Source organism: Acanthopagrus latus, chromosome 17 (assembly GCF_904848185.1).
Source record: "Acanthopagrus latus isolate v.2019 chromosome 17, fAcaLat1.1, whole genome shotgun sequence".
NCBI classification, from domain to species: Eukaryota; Metazoa; Chordata; class Actinopteri; order Spariformes; family Sparidae; genus Acanthopagrus; species Acanthopagrus latus.
Window position 1 is genome coordinate 13,784,151 of NC_051055.1, and position 13,665 is coordinate 13,797,815.

The 13,665-nt window shown below is 38.5% G+C and overlaps 1 protein-coding gene across 2 annotated transcripts; it reads left to right on the forward strand.

Annotated features, from left to right (window-relative positions):
- Positions 1-281: 281 nt before the first annotated feature.
- LOC119005598 (syndecan-2-like) lies at positions 282-12,004 on the forward strand. Of its 2 annotated transcripts, XM_037073362.1 has the most exons (6): positions 282-441; positions 520-584; positions 6,715-6,847; positions 7,797-8,002; positions 8,329-8,620; positions 8,940-12,004. In XM_037073362.1, exons 2-6 carry the CDS (start codon positions 525-527, stop codon positions 9,101-9,103), a joined length of 855 nt encoding a protein of 284 aa, XP_036929257.1. In that variant the 5' UTR covers positions 282-441; positions 520-524; the 3' UTR covers positions 9,104-12,004. The 2 variants fall into 2 exon arrangements, with proteins under 2 accessions (XP_036929257.1, XP_036929256.1); XM_037073361.1 differs by having other exon boundaries at positions 282-584.
- Positions 12,005-13,665: the final 1,661 nt, after the last annotated feature.

Consider the following 13,665-nt stretch of genomic DNA (forward strand, 5'->3'; position numbering starts at 1 on the left):
AAGAAGAACATTTTACCAAAAAATAAACTGTTTCAAGAAGTTAGATTAAGATAGTGGACTTTTAGAAGTGGATGTAAGCAGTGTGAATACATGACTCTGAAAAACGTTTCCATCCATGAATAAATAGGCTTGATTTCCCCCCTCACACTCCTTAAAAGTCCATATTTATTTCCCTTCACACACGTCTGCCCGTGTGTCCATGGAAACGACGGGAACGCCCCCGGCCATGTGAGCCTACCGTCTTGAATGAACGTCACGCCGTGCTGACGTCACCGCCGAGCCACGCTGCACTGCCAGTCCAAACAACTTTTCCAGAGGAACTCCACATCACAACGCCACCGGGATCCGACCGTCGAGGTGCCGAGATTTAACAAAAGTAGTCCGAAAACAACAACGAAAAACGTGTCGAGGAGTACACGGAACGGCCCAACAAGCATTTTAGTGCGTAGAATTTAGTTTGTTTTCTCTCTTTACATATTTTTTTTTTTATTTACAACTGCCGTTTTTCTCCTCTGGAAGTTAAGATGAGGAATCTGCGGTTGTTGTTCCTCGTCGGGCTGGCGACTGGGTTTATCAGTGAAAAAGTAAGTAACCTTAATTGCTTTTTAATGTTAAATATTGAATTAATGTCGCTATGTAAAGCCTTAATTTTAGTTCGATTCGGTAGAATTGACTGTCTGCCCTTCTGGTATTCCTAGAAAAAAGCACTAATTCGCCGTCAAGATAGGTTTAGAAAATGCAGCCTTCCATAACGTTTGGTTTTGTTCAGTTGCCCGTTCTCTCTATTTGTGCCCCGCATAAATCAATGGAGAAAGGTTTTAAATGCCTTTGCCGTGACGTTATTCAGCATTAATTCGTTCATTTCTCTAGCATACCTTCCCTAATTGGTCCACCTGGTCGTCTTAAGCAAAGAAATGGAAATAGGCGAAGCAGTTGTGTTTTTTTTGTTTTTTTTAAAGCACAATTAAATGTTATCTTCCAGGAACCAACAGTATTTACATAAGAGATACGTTATTGTGCGGACTAGTGCTGATTTACTGATAATTCACCCATAGTCACGCCAAGTTCAGGCGTCCAGTTGGTGTCAAGTTCACACAGGGCCAAAGTCTGTTCAGCCTCTGCATCACTACTTTGACATTTAAACCCAAACCTCCGGACATGGCCTGGATTTGTCTCCCACACGGGGCTTGGGTCAAGTTTTAGAATGTCATTATTTGCTAAATGGAAATTTGTAAGAGAAAGTAATGAACATCTAACTAGATTTAAAAAAAAAAAAAAAAAAAAAAAAAAAAAAACACATTCCAAGAATGTCAAAATCTTTCTGCCTGACCTGACAAGTCACAAAGTAGACTAATTTCTCTCTGTATTTCCCCTTCCCTGCCTGTGTGTGTGTGTGTTTGTTGTAAAGCTGGAAAACACCTGGAAATGACAGGCCAAAGCTGAGCTCTGTACATTGTCACAAGCGCAAAAATATCCCAGTTGGATGATTTATTGACTGTAAAAGTCCCAAATGCTAGGCCAGGGAACGTCGACACCTCTCCAGAAATGCATGATATTTATGATTTATGGGCTGTATATTGTGAAAGGGAGAGAGCTGAAATCTGAGCCCTTACTGTTGGATACATGTAGCTGGAACTGACAAGGCAATAAACATTGGCCAAATATTGAAAGAGCCGTGGAGATGAAGAGGAAATTTTAGTGTGATTTATTCCCCTCTAAAGGCCACATGAGTTTTAATCTGAGAACATCATTTTCTATGAACAAAAAATAACTTTTTAGCTGCTAAAATTGTACTTTTGTCATCATTACTCTGTGTCCACATATCCTCTGATTCCCCTTTACTTCATACCACTAATACACAGATTCAAGTCCTAAATTGCTGGGCGTGATGGGTTACGGCGTATATTCAAACTGTCTCTTTCTCTGAGTGTGGCTGTTGAATTACTGGTTAGTCGGTCTGTGATGTTGCATCCATCTCAGAGATAAATGTTGAAGCTAGCTCTCTGCCTGTGACACTTTGTGAGCCGGTAGTGGTGTCATTTTCTGGATGGATGACTCACAGTAAGTCCCGCTGGGCTAGTCCAGACAGGCATGTAACTGCGTGGGATGTACACAGTTTTCAACAGTAGATAGGAGGAAGAGTGTGACCCCCGGGCTCATTGTCATTTAAATGATTACTGTGATAGTGCTCCTGATTTTAACACATGACCCACAGGATCAAATCACAAAAAAGGGTTAATGATAATCCATGATAGGGGGTGACACCTCCAACTGTGAAGGATTATAATACAGTGTGGTCTACCTCAAGTTTCATGTGCTTCCAGTTTAACAGTAGCTTGGTATTAGTCACAGCATATTAGTCACAACATAGTTTTCAACATGTAGGCACAACGGTACACATCCTGTCTGACAGCATCTGATTGGCTTCTGGACTGTTTCTGTGATATGCTTATGTGACTTGTTTGTATGTCTTACTCTCAATCTCAGCGTGTCTTGAGGGATTTCTGCACCACTGTCACCAGACCTGAATGAGCTGTAAAACCAGAGCTAACAAGGTTTTTTACAGTGGGAAATACCAGTTAGGTTTTCACCACATATTGCTGATAAGGGGACTCTCTTTGTTCCACCACAGAGCTTTTAATTTTACACGCCTCTTTACTGATGAAAATTGTATCTTTTGCCAAATCACTTAGACTAAGGTCTTTAATCTGATGTCAGCAGATTCAAATTACTGTGATATCTCAGTATCCTCTGTGGATGAGACAAAAGCAGATATTGTGATATTGTTGTTAGTTTTACTCTCAGAAATTTGGAAACCAATGTCTTTCTCTGTTCAGACCTACAGAGTGGGTAACAAAAATGTAAAATATATTATTTACCCTGAATAGTCTCCCGTGTCTTGTATCGTCAAATAATCTTGCTATTGTGAAGCCTTTGGAGACTCTAACTCCTGTTAAACAACTGAACAGATACATTTGACATTGAGGGGTCAGACATTTTATGAAATGTAGCCTTGGTCAAACATACGCCCCCTCAAGCACAGCGTTGTGTGGCTGCTCTCTAGATGGTGATGACAGCTCTTCTGTGTACTTTTGGCTGTTGCACAACCTCACTCTTGGACCGACTGCTCCCTCATTATCATTGACTTCCAGCTCATTGGGGAAATATTTGACCGTAATAACTTTTAATGCAGCGACACAAAAAATATGGATTTGTTGTTGATTATCAGATGTAATAATTTTCTCATACAGCTTCTTTATTGCATGTCTCTAGTTTTTTACTATTGCAACCAGACTGTTTCCAGAAAACTGTCTTCACTTGGACAATGCACCAGGAAACCAGATGGTTATATACGGTCTGTGTGTATGTGTGTGTGAGCCATGTACATATGTATGTTTTCCAGATGTGTGTAAACTCGGAGTGACTCAGTCAAGCCTTTCAGTAATGCGTAACGTCTTCCCAGCAAGGGGGACTGACAGAAAGTTAAAGCTGATTTTTATTTTGCCCGTGTGTTTCATTTTGGACGTTCCATTGCTTTAACATGTGTTTGGGGACAGCTGAATTGAAACATAGTCAATAACTCAGTCAGTAAATCAACAGAAAATGACAATTGTCTGTGTTTCTCGGATTCTGAAATTTGAAAACTTTATTCTGTTAAATTTTTACTGTAAACTCAATGTGTTTGACTTCGTAGGGATATAACAAGAAATTTCAAGCTCACCTTGAGCTTGTGATTAGTATTTTCATCATTTAATTTCATTACCTAAATGTCTAATAAAAAAGAATCAGTAGATTGATTGATAGTGAATATAACTGTTTGCTGCAGTCCTTACTCATCACAGTGGGGTTATATAATAATGAAATTGAATTCAACATAATAATCCATTGACTGTCATCTAATTATTTGAAAATGATTCATCATAATTTGGCATACATCTGCCACATTGTCATGTTTCGTGATATTAAAACATATCCTTAGTAATGAAGTCAATGATTTCAACCATATATCCAAACCCCACCTCACTGTGTGTGCAAGCTGTTTGTTTTAGTACGTGTTCATGGAGGTGGTATTGCATCTGGCAGTCCGTCAGTTCAGCAGCACCTAAGATCACCGTAGGACAAGTTGTTGTGGCCTTTAAAGGAAAAACAGTTGATTTTCCAGTATGTACATGGTATACCTTCTTCGCTGGAACACCTCTATCAGTGTAGTCATGAGCATGAGTTGCTCTATGAGTTATCAGAAACCGCAGACAATCACGTCCAATGTTGGAGCAACCTGGAGCTGTGATGACGGTAAAGACAGTTCTCAGCTTAAACTCTGTTTGCCCATCCACACAAAAGGTTCAGACAGTGTTTTAGCAAAACATATGGGGAATGCATAATGTGTATGCCTGGAGCAGCAGTTCCAGTTTTGTGCGAGCCTGTCGATTTGCTTAGTTTTGACAAGCACAGCATCTGCTTTTGTAATCCCTGGTTGAAGACAGCAAGAATGCGAGAGCCATGTCTGCTATTTTAGTCAGCCCTGGCATTCTAAGACTCTGGTGTCTTTTGAAAATGGATGTTAATGCTTTTCTCTTTGGCCTTTATCACCTCAATGTGAACACAACATCTGGTTTGTCTCATGATGGGTTTTCTCATGTTACATCTCAGTTGGATCAAATAAAAATCAGGTATCTCAGAAGTCACAAAGGAAGTTGAACTGAAAAGTCTGCCCAGAGCCTTTATCTGTTGTAGTTAATTAAATAAGTTTGTTGACTTTTCATGTTTCTGAGGGTGGGTGATGTGAGGATTTTAGATTGTGATCTTGAAGGTGCCCACGGTGTCCTTTTCAGGCAAATGATAGAGATTGTGGTAATTTTTTGTCTTCTGTACTTCTGTTTCCAAACTTCACATGACCTCATCGATAAGTAATGAAGGCTTTGTAAATGAACCATAAAGTAATGTAGCCACCTAGATTGCTTCACTGATATGACAGATTACATCATGCAGCTCTTCCTTGGGTAAAGCACTGTGAACAAAGCAACATGAGTTATAGCAAGAAACATGGCAGATAAGTAGCATGTAATTTCTGCCATGACGGTTAGCCATTCTGGTGGAACAAATAACCAGACTGGCATCAGATGCTGCTCTGATCAGAAAAAGAAAAGACAGAACCAGAGTTTCTAGTAAGTGCTGAATTTAGTTAGAGGTTGACCTGAATTTAAACATGGACACAACCTTAGTATGCTGATGCTCGCTAGCTTTTGCCGAATGAAGACTACAGTAATCTAGCTGTATGGAATGAATGAACAATGGTCCAGGTATAGGACTAAACACAAATAATCCTGCAGTCAACACACAGTTATACAACTGCCATCGCTGAAAAAAATGTATTCCCATTGAGATTAGTCTTGTTTGCTGACTTCAATATCCCGTAGTGAAGATAGGCAACCAAATTAAAAACACACCATTTCCTTGAGTAAGTTTGAGGATTTCTTTGTGTTTTAACTATTGGAAACCCCAGCAACCAAATTTTGTTTGTATGTCTACTTAGAATCAAGCAATTCTCATTAAAATGTAAAGAGTGTTCAGCTGCATTAGCATGCAGTTTTAGTATTTACTGTCAGCATAACTCGGGTTTTGTTTGTTGCTTTTTGATGACACTTTTGCCTAAATAACCAAATTTATACTACTCAAAGAGGCTAGTATTGGCACGAGAAGACTGATTTGTCAAAAACAGATTCATCCCTTTCTTCCCTCTAGTTTGAATAATCATTGCACAGAAAATTTGAGCAGTACACCTCCCCACACATCTTCTCCTGTGTCACCAGCACCTGTTTTACCAGAAACATACACTACTGTCCCTGTCTCTCTCCTTCCCTTCCTTTCTCCCTCCTTTCTCTCTCTCTCTCTCTTTCTCTCTCAGCACCTGTGTTAGTGGAAGCATAGTATACATACCAGACATACTTAAGGTCTCAATGGACCATATTCATCCGTGTGTGTGTGTGTCGCTGTCTTACTACCAACATCTGCTGAGCCTTTTCTCTTTTTTGTATTTTAGACTCATTATCAGGTTGCTTTCTTCGATTCATGTGTTTTTTAAAGTCTGCCTGAGCAGTTTTTTTTCACACTATTATAGCTTATTTTATTCTGCTTCAGACAGAGACAGTCATATTTAAACAAGCTAAGCTAGTACCTCATCTCTTTGGCCTGGTTTCTTTTCTCTGACTAAGATTCAGATGATGAGACAAGCAGGGTTTTGGTTTTCATCACACTCCCTTGTGTGGTGTTTGAGTAAGTGGGAGGTTTCCTGAGCTAAATCTTACATATGAAACAGGTTTTGACTTTTTCCGTGTGTGTCCACTTGTCTTTGAAGCTGCTCTATCTGTCCCTCCTCCTCATAAACACACTTCTGTTTTCTGGCTCTGTTTAACATCACAAATGAACACGAAACCAGCATCCATCTACTGAACACGCTACAGTATGGATACAGTACCCGCTGTGGTTTAACTCGCATACGCCAGTGAACATTCTGGCATATTTGCCCAGTGTAGGTCATTGGTTATCAGAGGTATTGTGTTTCGCCTAAACTGTAGAGAAGTTCACATGTTTTTGATTAGTGGAAGGAATTCTTCAAGTGGGAATAAAGGAGATGTATGTGTCTCCCTTTCTCTTTGTTAGTGTTTATCTCCTGCTCTAATAGTAATAGTTATACATTTGTCCTTTCTTTTTCAGCTCTTCGTCTCCTCCCAGTCACCATTCTCCCCGACAGATGACCTGTACATCGAGGGCCAAACATCAGGTGACGTCCCTATAGATGATGAAGATGGTGAAGATGGCGGCTCAGGCTCTGGATCTGGAGACTATGGTAAGGAGACCACCGTCTTGATTATGTTTGCAACTTCACAATTCTTTCTTTTAGATCTTTTAAAAATTGACACACAAATACGTTGTGATTTTTGTTAAGTAGTATTAACTGAAAATTACAATAATTCTTGCAAAACCTGACTGAAAGAATTGAGGCGCTGTGTGAAACAGTTTGTTTACAACTGATTTTCCTTTTTTTATAACTTTTATAACAGTCCTTACTGGCAGTTAGTTTTACAATTCTTTCTTCGTCTCAGGGCATGTTTCCTTCTCTGTTATCTGTGCACGGAGTTAAACATGTCAGACAAATGAGCAATACACAAACTGTAGACACACATGTCTGTATGTTCAGACCCAGAAGCACTCACTCACAGTGCACCAGATGTTTGTCCTGAGGTGATGTCGAGTTAGGCAGGTGAGGTTTTATTGCAAGCACGCAGATGTCAGATTGCTCTCTGCTTTTATTGTCAGTGATTCACTTTTATGCCCACAGTGAGTAATGTGCAGTAACATTCAGTGGAATCACAATTTAAGAGGAAATGAGGTTTGGTAAAATTGATTATGCTATAAAACTCACGGATTGCATTCCTCCTGCACATTTTATTAGGTTGATTATCAACTTTAGGAATACATTTTAAACATGTATCACTGTGATACAAAAATGTATCTCCAGATATCAACTTTTCAGCTGAGAAAAGGGGTTTCTGGTAAGTCACTGTCAGATAAACCTATGAAGTTTTTGTATTTAATACTTTATTAACCTTATAAAGTAAGATAAGATTCTCAACTCATTAATACATATTTAATACTTCAGTTTATCTAAAAAAAAAAAAATCAAAGTCAACAAAATGGATATACATGGGTTTTCTTTGGACTGCACCAACTTGGTGCCAAACTTCTGGCCTGGAATCAACCATTGTGCTCTGTGTTGATTGTTTCCTCCCTCTCAGCTTTCAATGACTTGTCAGAGCATGAGGATAGACTCATGAGGTTCCTCAACTTGTCCAGGACCACTGTCTCCAAAGAAATGGTTCCAAGTCAACCACAGCCAACAGCAGACTCTCCTCACAACCCACCAACCACAGCAGCAGACAGCCAGGATCCAACAACCACAGTGAAGGACACAGAGAACACTCAGGACAGCAGGAATGGAGAGGTAGAATACTGCTTTTACTTTGATACAAATTTTTCATCTCAAGGTTAGAACATTTTCTCAACTTTCCCAAGATAAATTTAGACTTAAAGATGGTGTAATCAGATATTCACAGAATGTCTGGGTATGATCTCCAGACTTGTATCCAATTACACTGGTGATTTTCCAACCTCAAAGCCCCCACAAGAATACAGCCATTATATACATTTTGACTTATGGTGAGGTGAGAGTTGTTATGAAGTGGGAACACTTAGAAATATCTTATTTCCACAACATACATGTAAAACTTAAAAAAACAGTTTAACTAATGTATGTATTAATATCTCCAGGTGGCAGATGTTGACCCAACAGATGACTGGTTTACCCAGAGCACCACCATCATGCCTCCCAGTGAAACCACAGCATCCAAATTCAGCATAGACATCAGCATAACCAAAGAAACAGATGAAGACAACAGTCTGGACAGTTGGGACGTCTCGACACCCAAAATCGATGGAGATGATCTCTCTGTAGAGGATAGAAATGACATTCTGGCCATCGATGGCAGAGGCAGTAAAATGTATGTACCTCCCGAAGAGGTGACCTCAGAGAACTTGTGGGAGAGAACAGAAGTGCTGGCAGGTAAGGACAGTTTTCTACCAGGCTTTACTGCACCTTTATTGTCCACCCATGTCTGGTTTGGTGAAGCAATTCACTGAATATCTGAAGACTAAACTGATGAAGGTTTTTGTGTCATAAAATTTCGCAACTAGGTTATTTTCTGTGGGTGTTTGAGATTTAATCCATTCTTCTTGCTAAAAATCAATGTATCTGACCCACTTTGTCTAGAATTTACATTTCATGACACTCAGTTCAGAGCCAAATAATGTGAAACATTTGCAGCAACTTTGGGAAACTGTCAAAAAAGATTTAATGGGATGCTTCCTTATGCCCTCTCCAGCGGTGATAGCATGTGGAGTGGTTGGATTCCTCTGTGCCGTTTTCCTCCTCCTCCTCCTTGCCTACCGCATGAAGAAGAAGGATGAAGGTAGCTATGACCTAGGAGACACCAAACTTTCTTCAACACAGTATCAGAAAGCACCTACCAAGGAGTTCTACGCCTGAACAGACCAATAAGGACTTAAGATGGCATCCATCTCCTCCCAATCAGGACTGAGAATGGATCTATAAAAAACTTAAGATGATTCCTCTTTGAGTTTGAAGTCAAGCACCTCTGTTTTCCTGCAGTGCTCCTTACAGTTTTTTTTCTTTCATCTTTCCCCTGCTGCTCTGTCAGATCTCTATATATGTTCAGTGTTTGTAAAGAGGAGGTCATAAGAGAACAAAATACATTCCTGTGATTCCATTATAGGGAAGGGGTTGGACATTAAATACACATCCTAAATTTCAAGAAAGGGATGGCTCACTACTGAAGTGGTGAAAAAGTACATAGTGCCTTTAGATCCACTTTACTTCTCTAAGCTGAACCTCACAGGGCTGGACTTTGTTCTGCTTTACAGACAAAATCGATTGTCCTGTTTAGCAGAGCCACTGCCTGAAGTGACCCAGCTCAGCCAAACAACATCAAGGAAGAAACATACAGTATGAATAGCCTTAACGCATTTTAAATGCTGCAATTGGAAACGGTACCACATTTGGGATTAGTTTTACAGAAGGCCTACAAAAATTGTAACTCTTTTGTGTTTTTGAAATTTGCTTTGTTTCATTGTTACATTTCATTTTCTGTATGCTTTCTTTGCTGAACTGAAGATTTTTAGTTTTTTGAGGAATTAATATGTTTTAGTTTTTTTCATTTGCTGTCCAGTATTGCTATGAGAGATATTGTTACTCTGCAGGTACATATTTTGTTGTTGTTTTTTTGTCATATATATTTGACACTTATCGAATTGACCAAATATAAATGTGCGTTATTTGTCTATTGGAAAATTATGTTCAGTAACTTTTTTTTAAATGTGATATATTATATTTCCATAAGCCATTTTTTTAAAGAGATTTTCATTCTTTTCATTGTATTCACACATTGGTAGCCTTGAATAGGTAAAAGTCCCGCTACCTTGTATCTGTCCAACAAATAGTCATATTTTCAGGACTATTTTATTTGGTGACTGAGTGCAGCAGTCACGTGGACAGGATTGCTAAGGTAGAGCCAAAGCTAATGACTATAATTCAGAAACTGTGGAAGTGACCAACGTTTTCTGATGACAGCCAAAGCACATTCCTTTTGGACTGTCAGCTGTATGCAGCTCCAATAGCAGGTTTCAACTTAAAGGGACAGTGACAGCATTTTACTGTTTCTTATAGTTCATAGAGTCTCGGCTTGTTCACTGAAAATAAAAAATGCGATCAGTAATATTAATAATAGATGACTGTGATGTAATGAAGATAAGGCAATGTAAGTGACTGGATTGTCCCATATCAGGAATTTATTCAATTTTTTACAAGTCCTCGTTAATTGGTTAAAGTGCTACTCTGATTGAAAGCATGTCAGGTTTGAAACATTATGGGTCTTTACCTCAACCAAACAACCAAAGAAGCTTATAAAGCTTTAAAGAGCTTATAAAGCTTCATTAAGGAGATGGTTAACAGCAAAACAGCAATGACACCAGAGTGGTATTCCTTATTGATAGCACATTATTTTTATTGTAACCAACTGACTGTTATGCGTCAAAGAACAGTACTTTTCATATCAGCCTCGTATTGAAACATCTTGAAGCAGCTCTGTTGAGGACCTTGAAATCTTTATGAAAATGTCAAACCCAGTTTTTTTAAACCAACCTTGGTTATAAAGATCACCAATTAGTGGTTGATACGTACAGAGAGGTGGTACTATGAGTAGAACCACTCTCTGCCCTCAAATTCTTATTGAAATTGGTTTCACATTGTTTTATTTGATACTTGTTGACAATGGTTTGTTTTTTAAATTACTGTGTGTCTAAGGCCACTGCCTCTACATGTTGCAAGATTTGTAGCAGCTGTTTTTGTGTCTATCAGCAGTATGACTTCCTTCATGAAGCAATGTATCGTCAGTGAAAGTTAGCATGCCCGGCTACATTTATCTTTGTCTTTTAGTCGAGGCTACATAGTAGTGTTTACTTGATATAATTTCCTTTGCCGCTATAGAAGTTTTATTTTTATCTGAATACAAACTACCTATTCACTGTGGCTGGAATAAACAGGACGATATTATCGCTAACCCACTGTGACTTACTGTTAACATGAAATTTGATCAGGCACTTGTACCTCAGTGCCTCAGAAAGCAGTTTCTACATTCATTTGCAGTGTTCTTACATGATTAGTGTTGTGCTTCAGCCTTGGAGCTGTACAGAACCACAGCTGTTATAGTTGTGGACAAAATCTCGGACTTTTCTGTGTTCAAACAAAATGTCAGACATAAATCATTACCCACAGAGGGTTAAGACAACGGGTTAGCACTTGCTGGCAATGCAACAGGTGATGACACACAATAACCTTTCTCTTCTAAGATCTCTGTAAGGTTATACAGTATGTTGATGATACTATAATTTATGTGTATTAATTTATACTTGCTTTTACTATAATCCAGGTTGATAGGTCAGTGATAAATCGGTATTATAAAGTATTTACTCATGGTCGAAGCCTCTTTGTGCCTACTGCTCAGTTTGTTGTATATTTATGTTTTTAGTGTATCTGACGAGCCTTGGTTCAATTCATTTTCAATTTGATTGTCAAGTTGTCCAGCTTTTAAATACCTTTTTCATATGAATGCATTTAATTAATGATTGAAGTAGAGGAATATGTTTTTTGTAAATATACTCAGATTTAATTTTAATTGAAGTTGAATATGAATTGACTGAAGCCTTGATTTGAATAAAAAGACACAATGGAGGGGACCAACCAAAAATCTACTTGGAGACAAAACTATGACATGAGCACACAAGGTGGCCATTAGAGAACTGTGTTGCTAAAATGGTGTATCTTATGAGGTTCACTACTGAATAAAAGTATGGCTTTAATACAGTTCTAAAACTGGCTTGTTTGTCTTTTGTTGGTCTTTGGGAGTCATCTAAAAAGCATGTGTGCTAATGTTGAATCACATTGCTCTTTTAATGTCCCTTTCCCCTTTCATTTCCTCTTTTTATCTATGTTTCTCTCTGGCAGTAATTTTATGTTTACACTCAGTATCTTTGAAAGTTTGTGTTTTGTTGTCAGTTTTATGTATTCGCTATGTAAAGAAGGCAAAACCAAGACTCAATTCTGTAGCAAGTCCTCCCATTCTACAGAAATTTGGTGTCGATAAAATACATTTGCTTACATTGAAAGATCAGGTAAAGCTCTGAGCTGTTCTGTTACGCTGTGCTTTTTGCACAGCAGCACAGAAAAACATTTCCTCCCAGTCTCAAGAAACATCCTCTTACAAATGTAGGTGCCAAAGAAAAAGAAAAACATTTTCAAACCACTGTGTGAAACCGAGCCAGCAGCATGTGAATACAGCCAAATGGTCAAATGTTTTCCCAAACCTGATGATGCAGAGATGAAAAAACACAAATGGTTGAGGAGGCAGTGGGGGGAAAAAAAAGGCTGCAAGACACTGAATGCCTCAAATCATTATGTAAAAAGCAAACAGACAAAAGTAAACAAAGTTAAACTCCAGCATATAAATTCATGATATAGCACAGAAACAACAGTAGACACTAGAATGTAAGACGAGTATGAGTAAATATTTGCCCCTTCTCACAGGGTGGGACATTTTCGATGATTGCCAATGACTGCAGAGGAGCGCAGATCATTTGTGGTAAAGAGGGATGGGGGTATAAACCACAGATTGGGACGTGGGCAGAGACATGTTTTCTACAGTGTGGATACAATACATTCCTCAAAATGGACAGCTTTCTGGCATTCAACCACAAGAAGGAGATATGGAAATGTTAGAAGAAGACGTTATATAGTCCCTCATTAAACACTATAAATTGATTGCTGCACAATAGTACAGTTTATTTGTGCAATTTAATAGTCAGTGAAAGTGTAAAAAATTAATAGAAGTTCTGTATGTAAGTATTGAACAGAGCTGCACCTTTTACTTCTCCCTTTAAATGATAAACCTGCTTCCTTTCATCTATGAATGTACATTATTTTCAGGCTGAATAATTTAGAGAAGTGTGTAGAGCATTCCTCATTTTATGTCTTCCCAGAATACTAACAAGCAAGACATTCCTTCAGAAATGCCAGTTTTGAAGCAAAGTACAAGTAAAAAACATTCGTTCATGCTGGGATTGCGTCAGGATTACATTTGGAACTCTATAATTTATTTTGTCTGCATTTTATTTGAAGGTAGGAAGTGAAACAGCTATGTCAGTGTCAGCTATGAACATGATTTTTTATCCTAAAAAACAGATCACCCTGATCCTAAATATTACATGATTATCATCAGTGTTGATTGATATGTTTTCCTTCCTAATTTACCTGGGCCTAAATCTTTGTGTGTTTTGCCAAATCCATGATCTGAACAGATTTTGGTACTTTTCTGTGGGTCGATTAGAAGAATTTTGCAGCGTAAAACTTTGTCAAGTATTTGTTTTTGCATCTTTAAATCGCTTTTAAACGTGTTTAAAACGCGTGTTTTTTGTGTGCATAGTAGCTGTGGCTAGTGGCTGTGGAGATGGCTTTTATTGTGAAAACAGTCAGACCGG

What these genes read in the sequence shown, in the direction of transcription:
- LOC119005598 (XM_037073361.1), top strand. Translation starts at nt 525, where the DNA reads ATGAGGAATCTGCGGTTGTTGTTCCTCGTCGGGCTGGCGACTGGGTTT. An exon ending in CTCTGGATCTGGAGACTATG is followed by an intron (nt 6,848 to 7,796) that starts GTAAGGAGACCA and finishes CCTCCCTCTCAG; the next exon opens with CTTTCAATGACTTGTCAGAG. An exon ending in GAGAACAGAAGTGCTGGCAG is followed by an intron (nt 8,621 to 8,939) that starts GTAAGGACAGTT and finishes TGCCCTCTCCAG; the next exon opens with CGGTGATAGCATGTGGAGTG.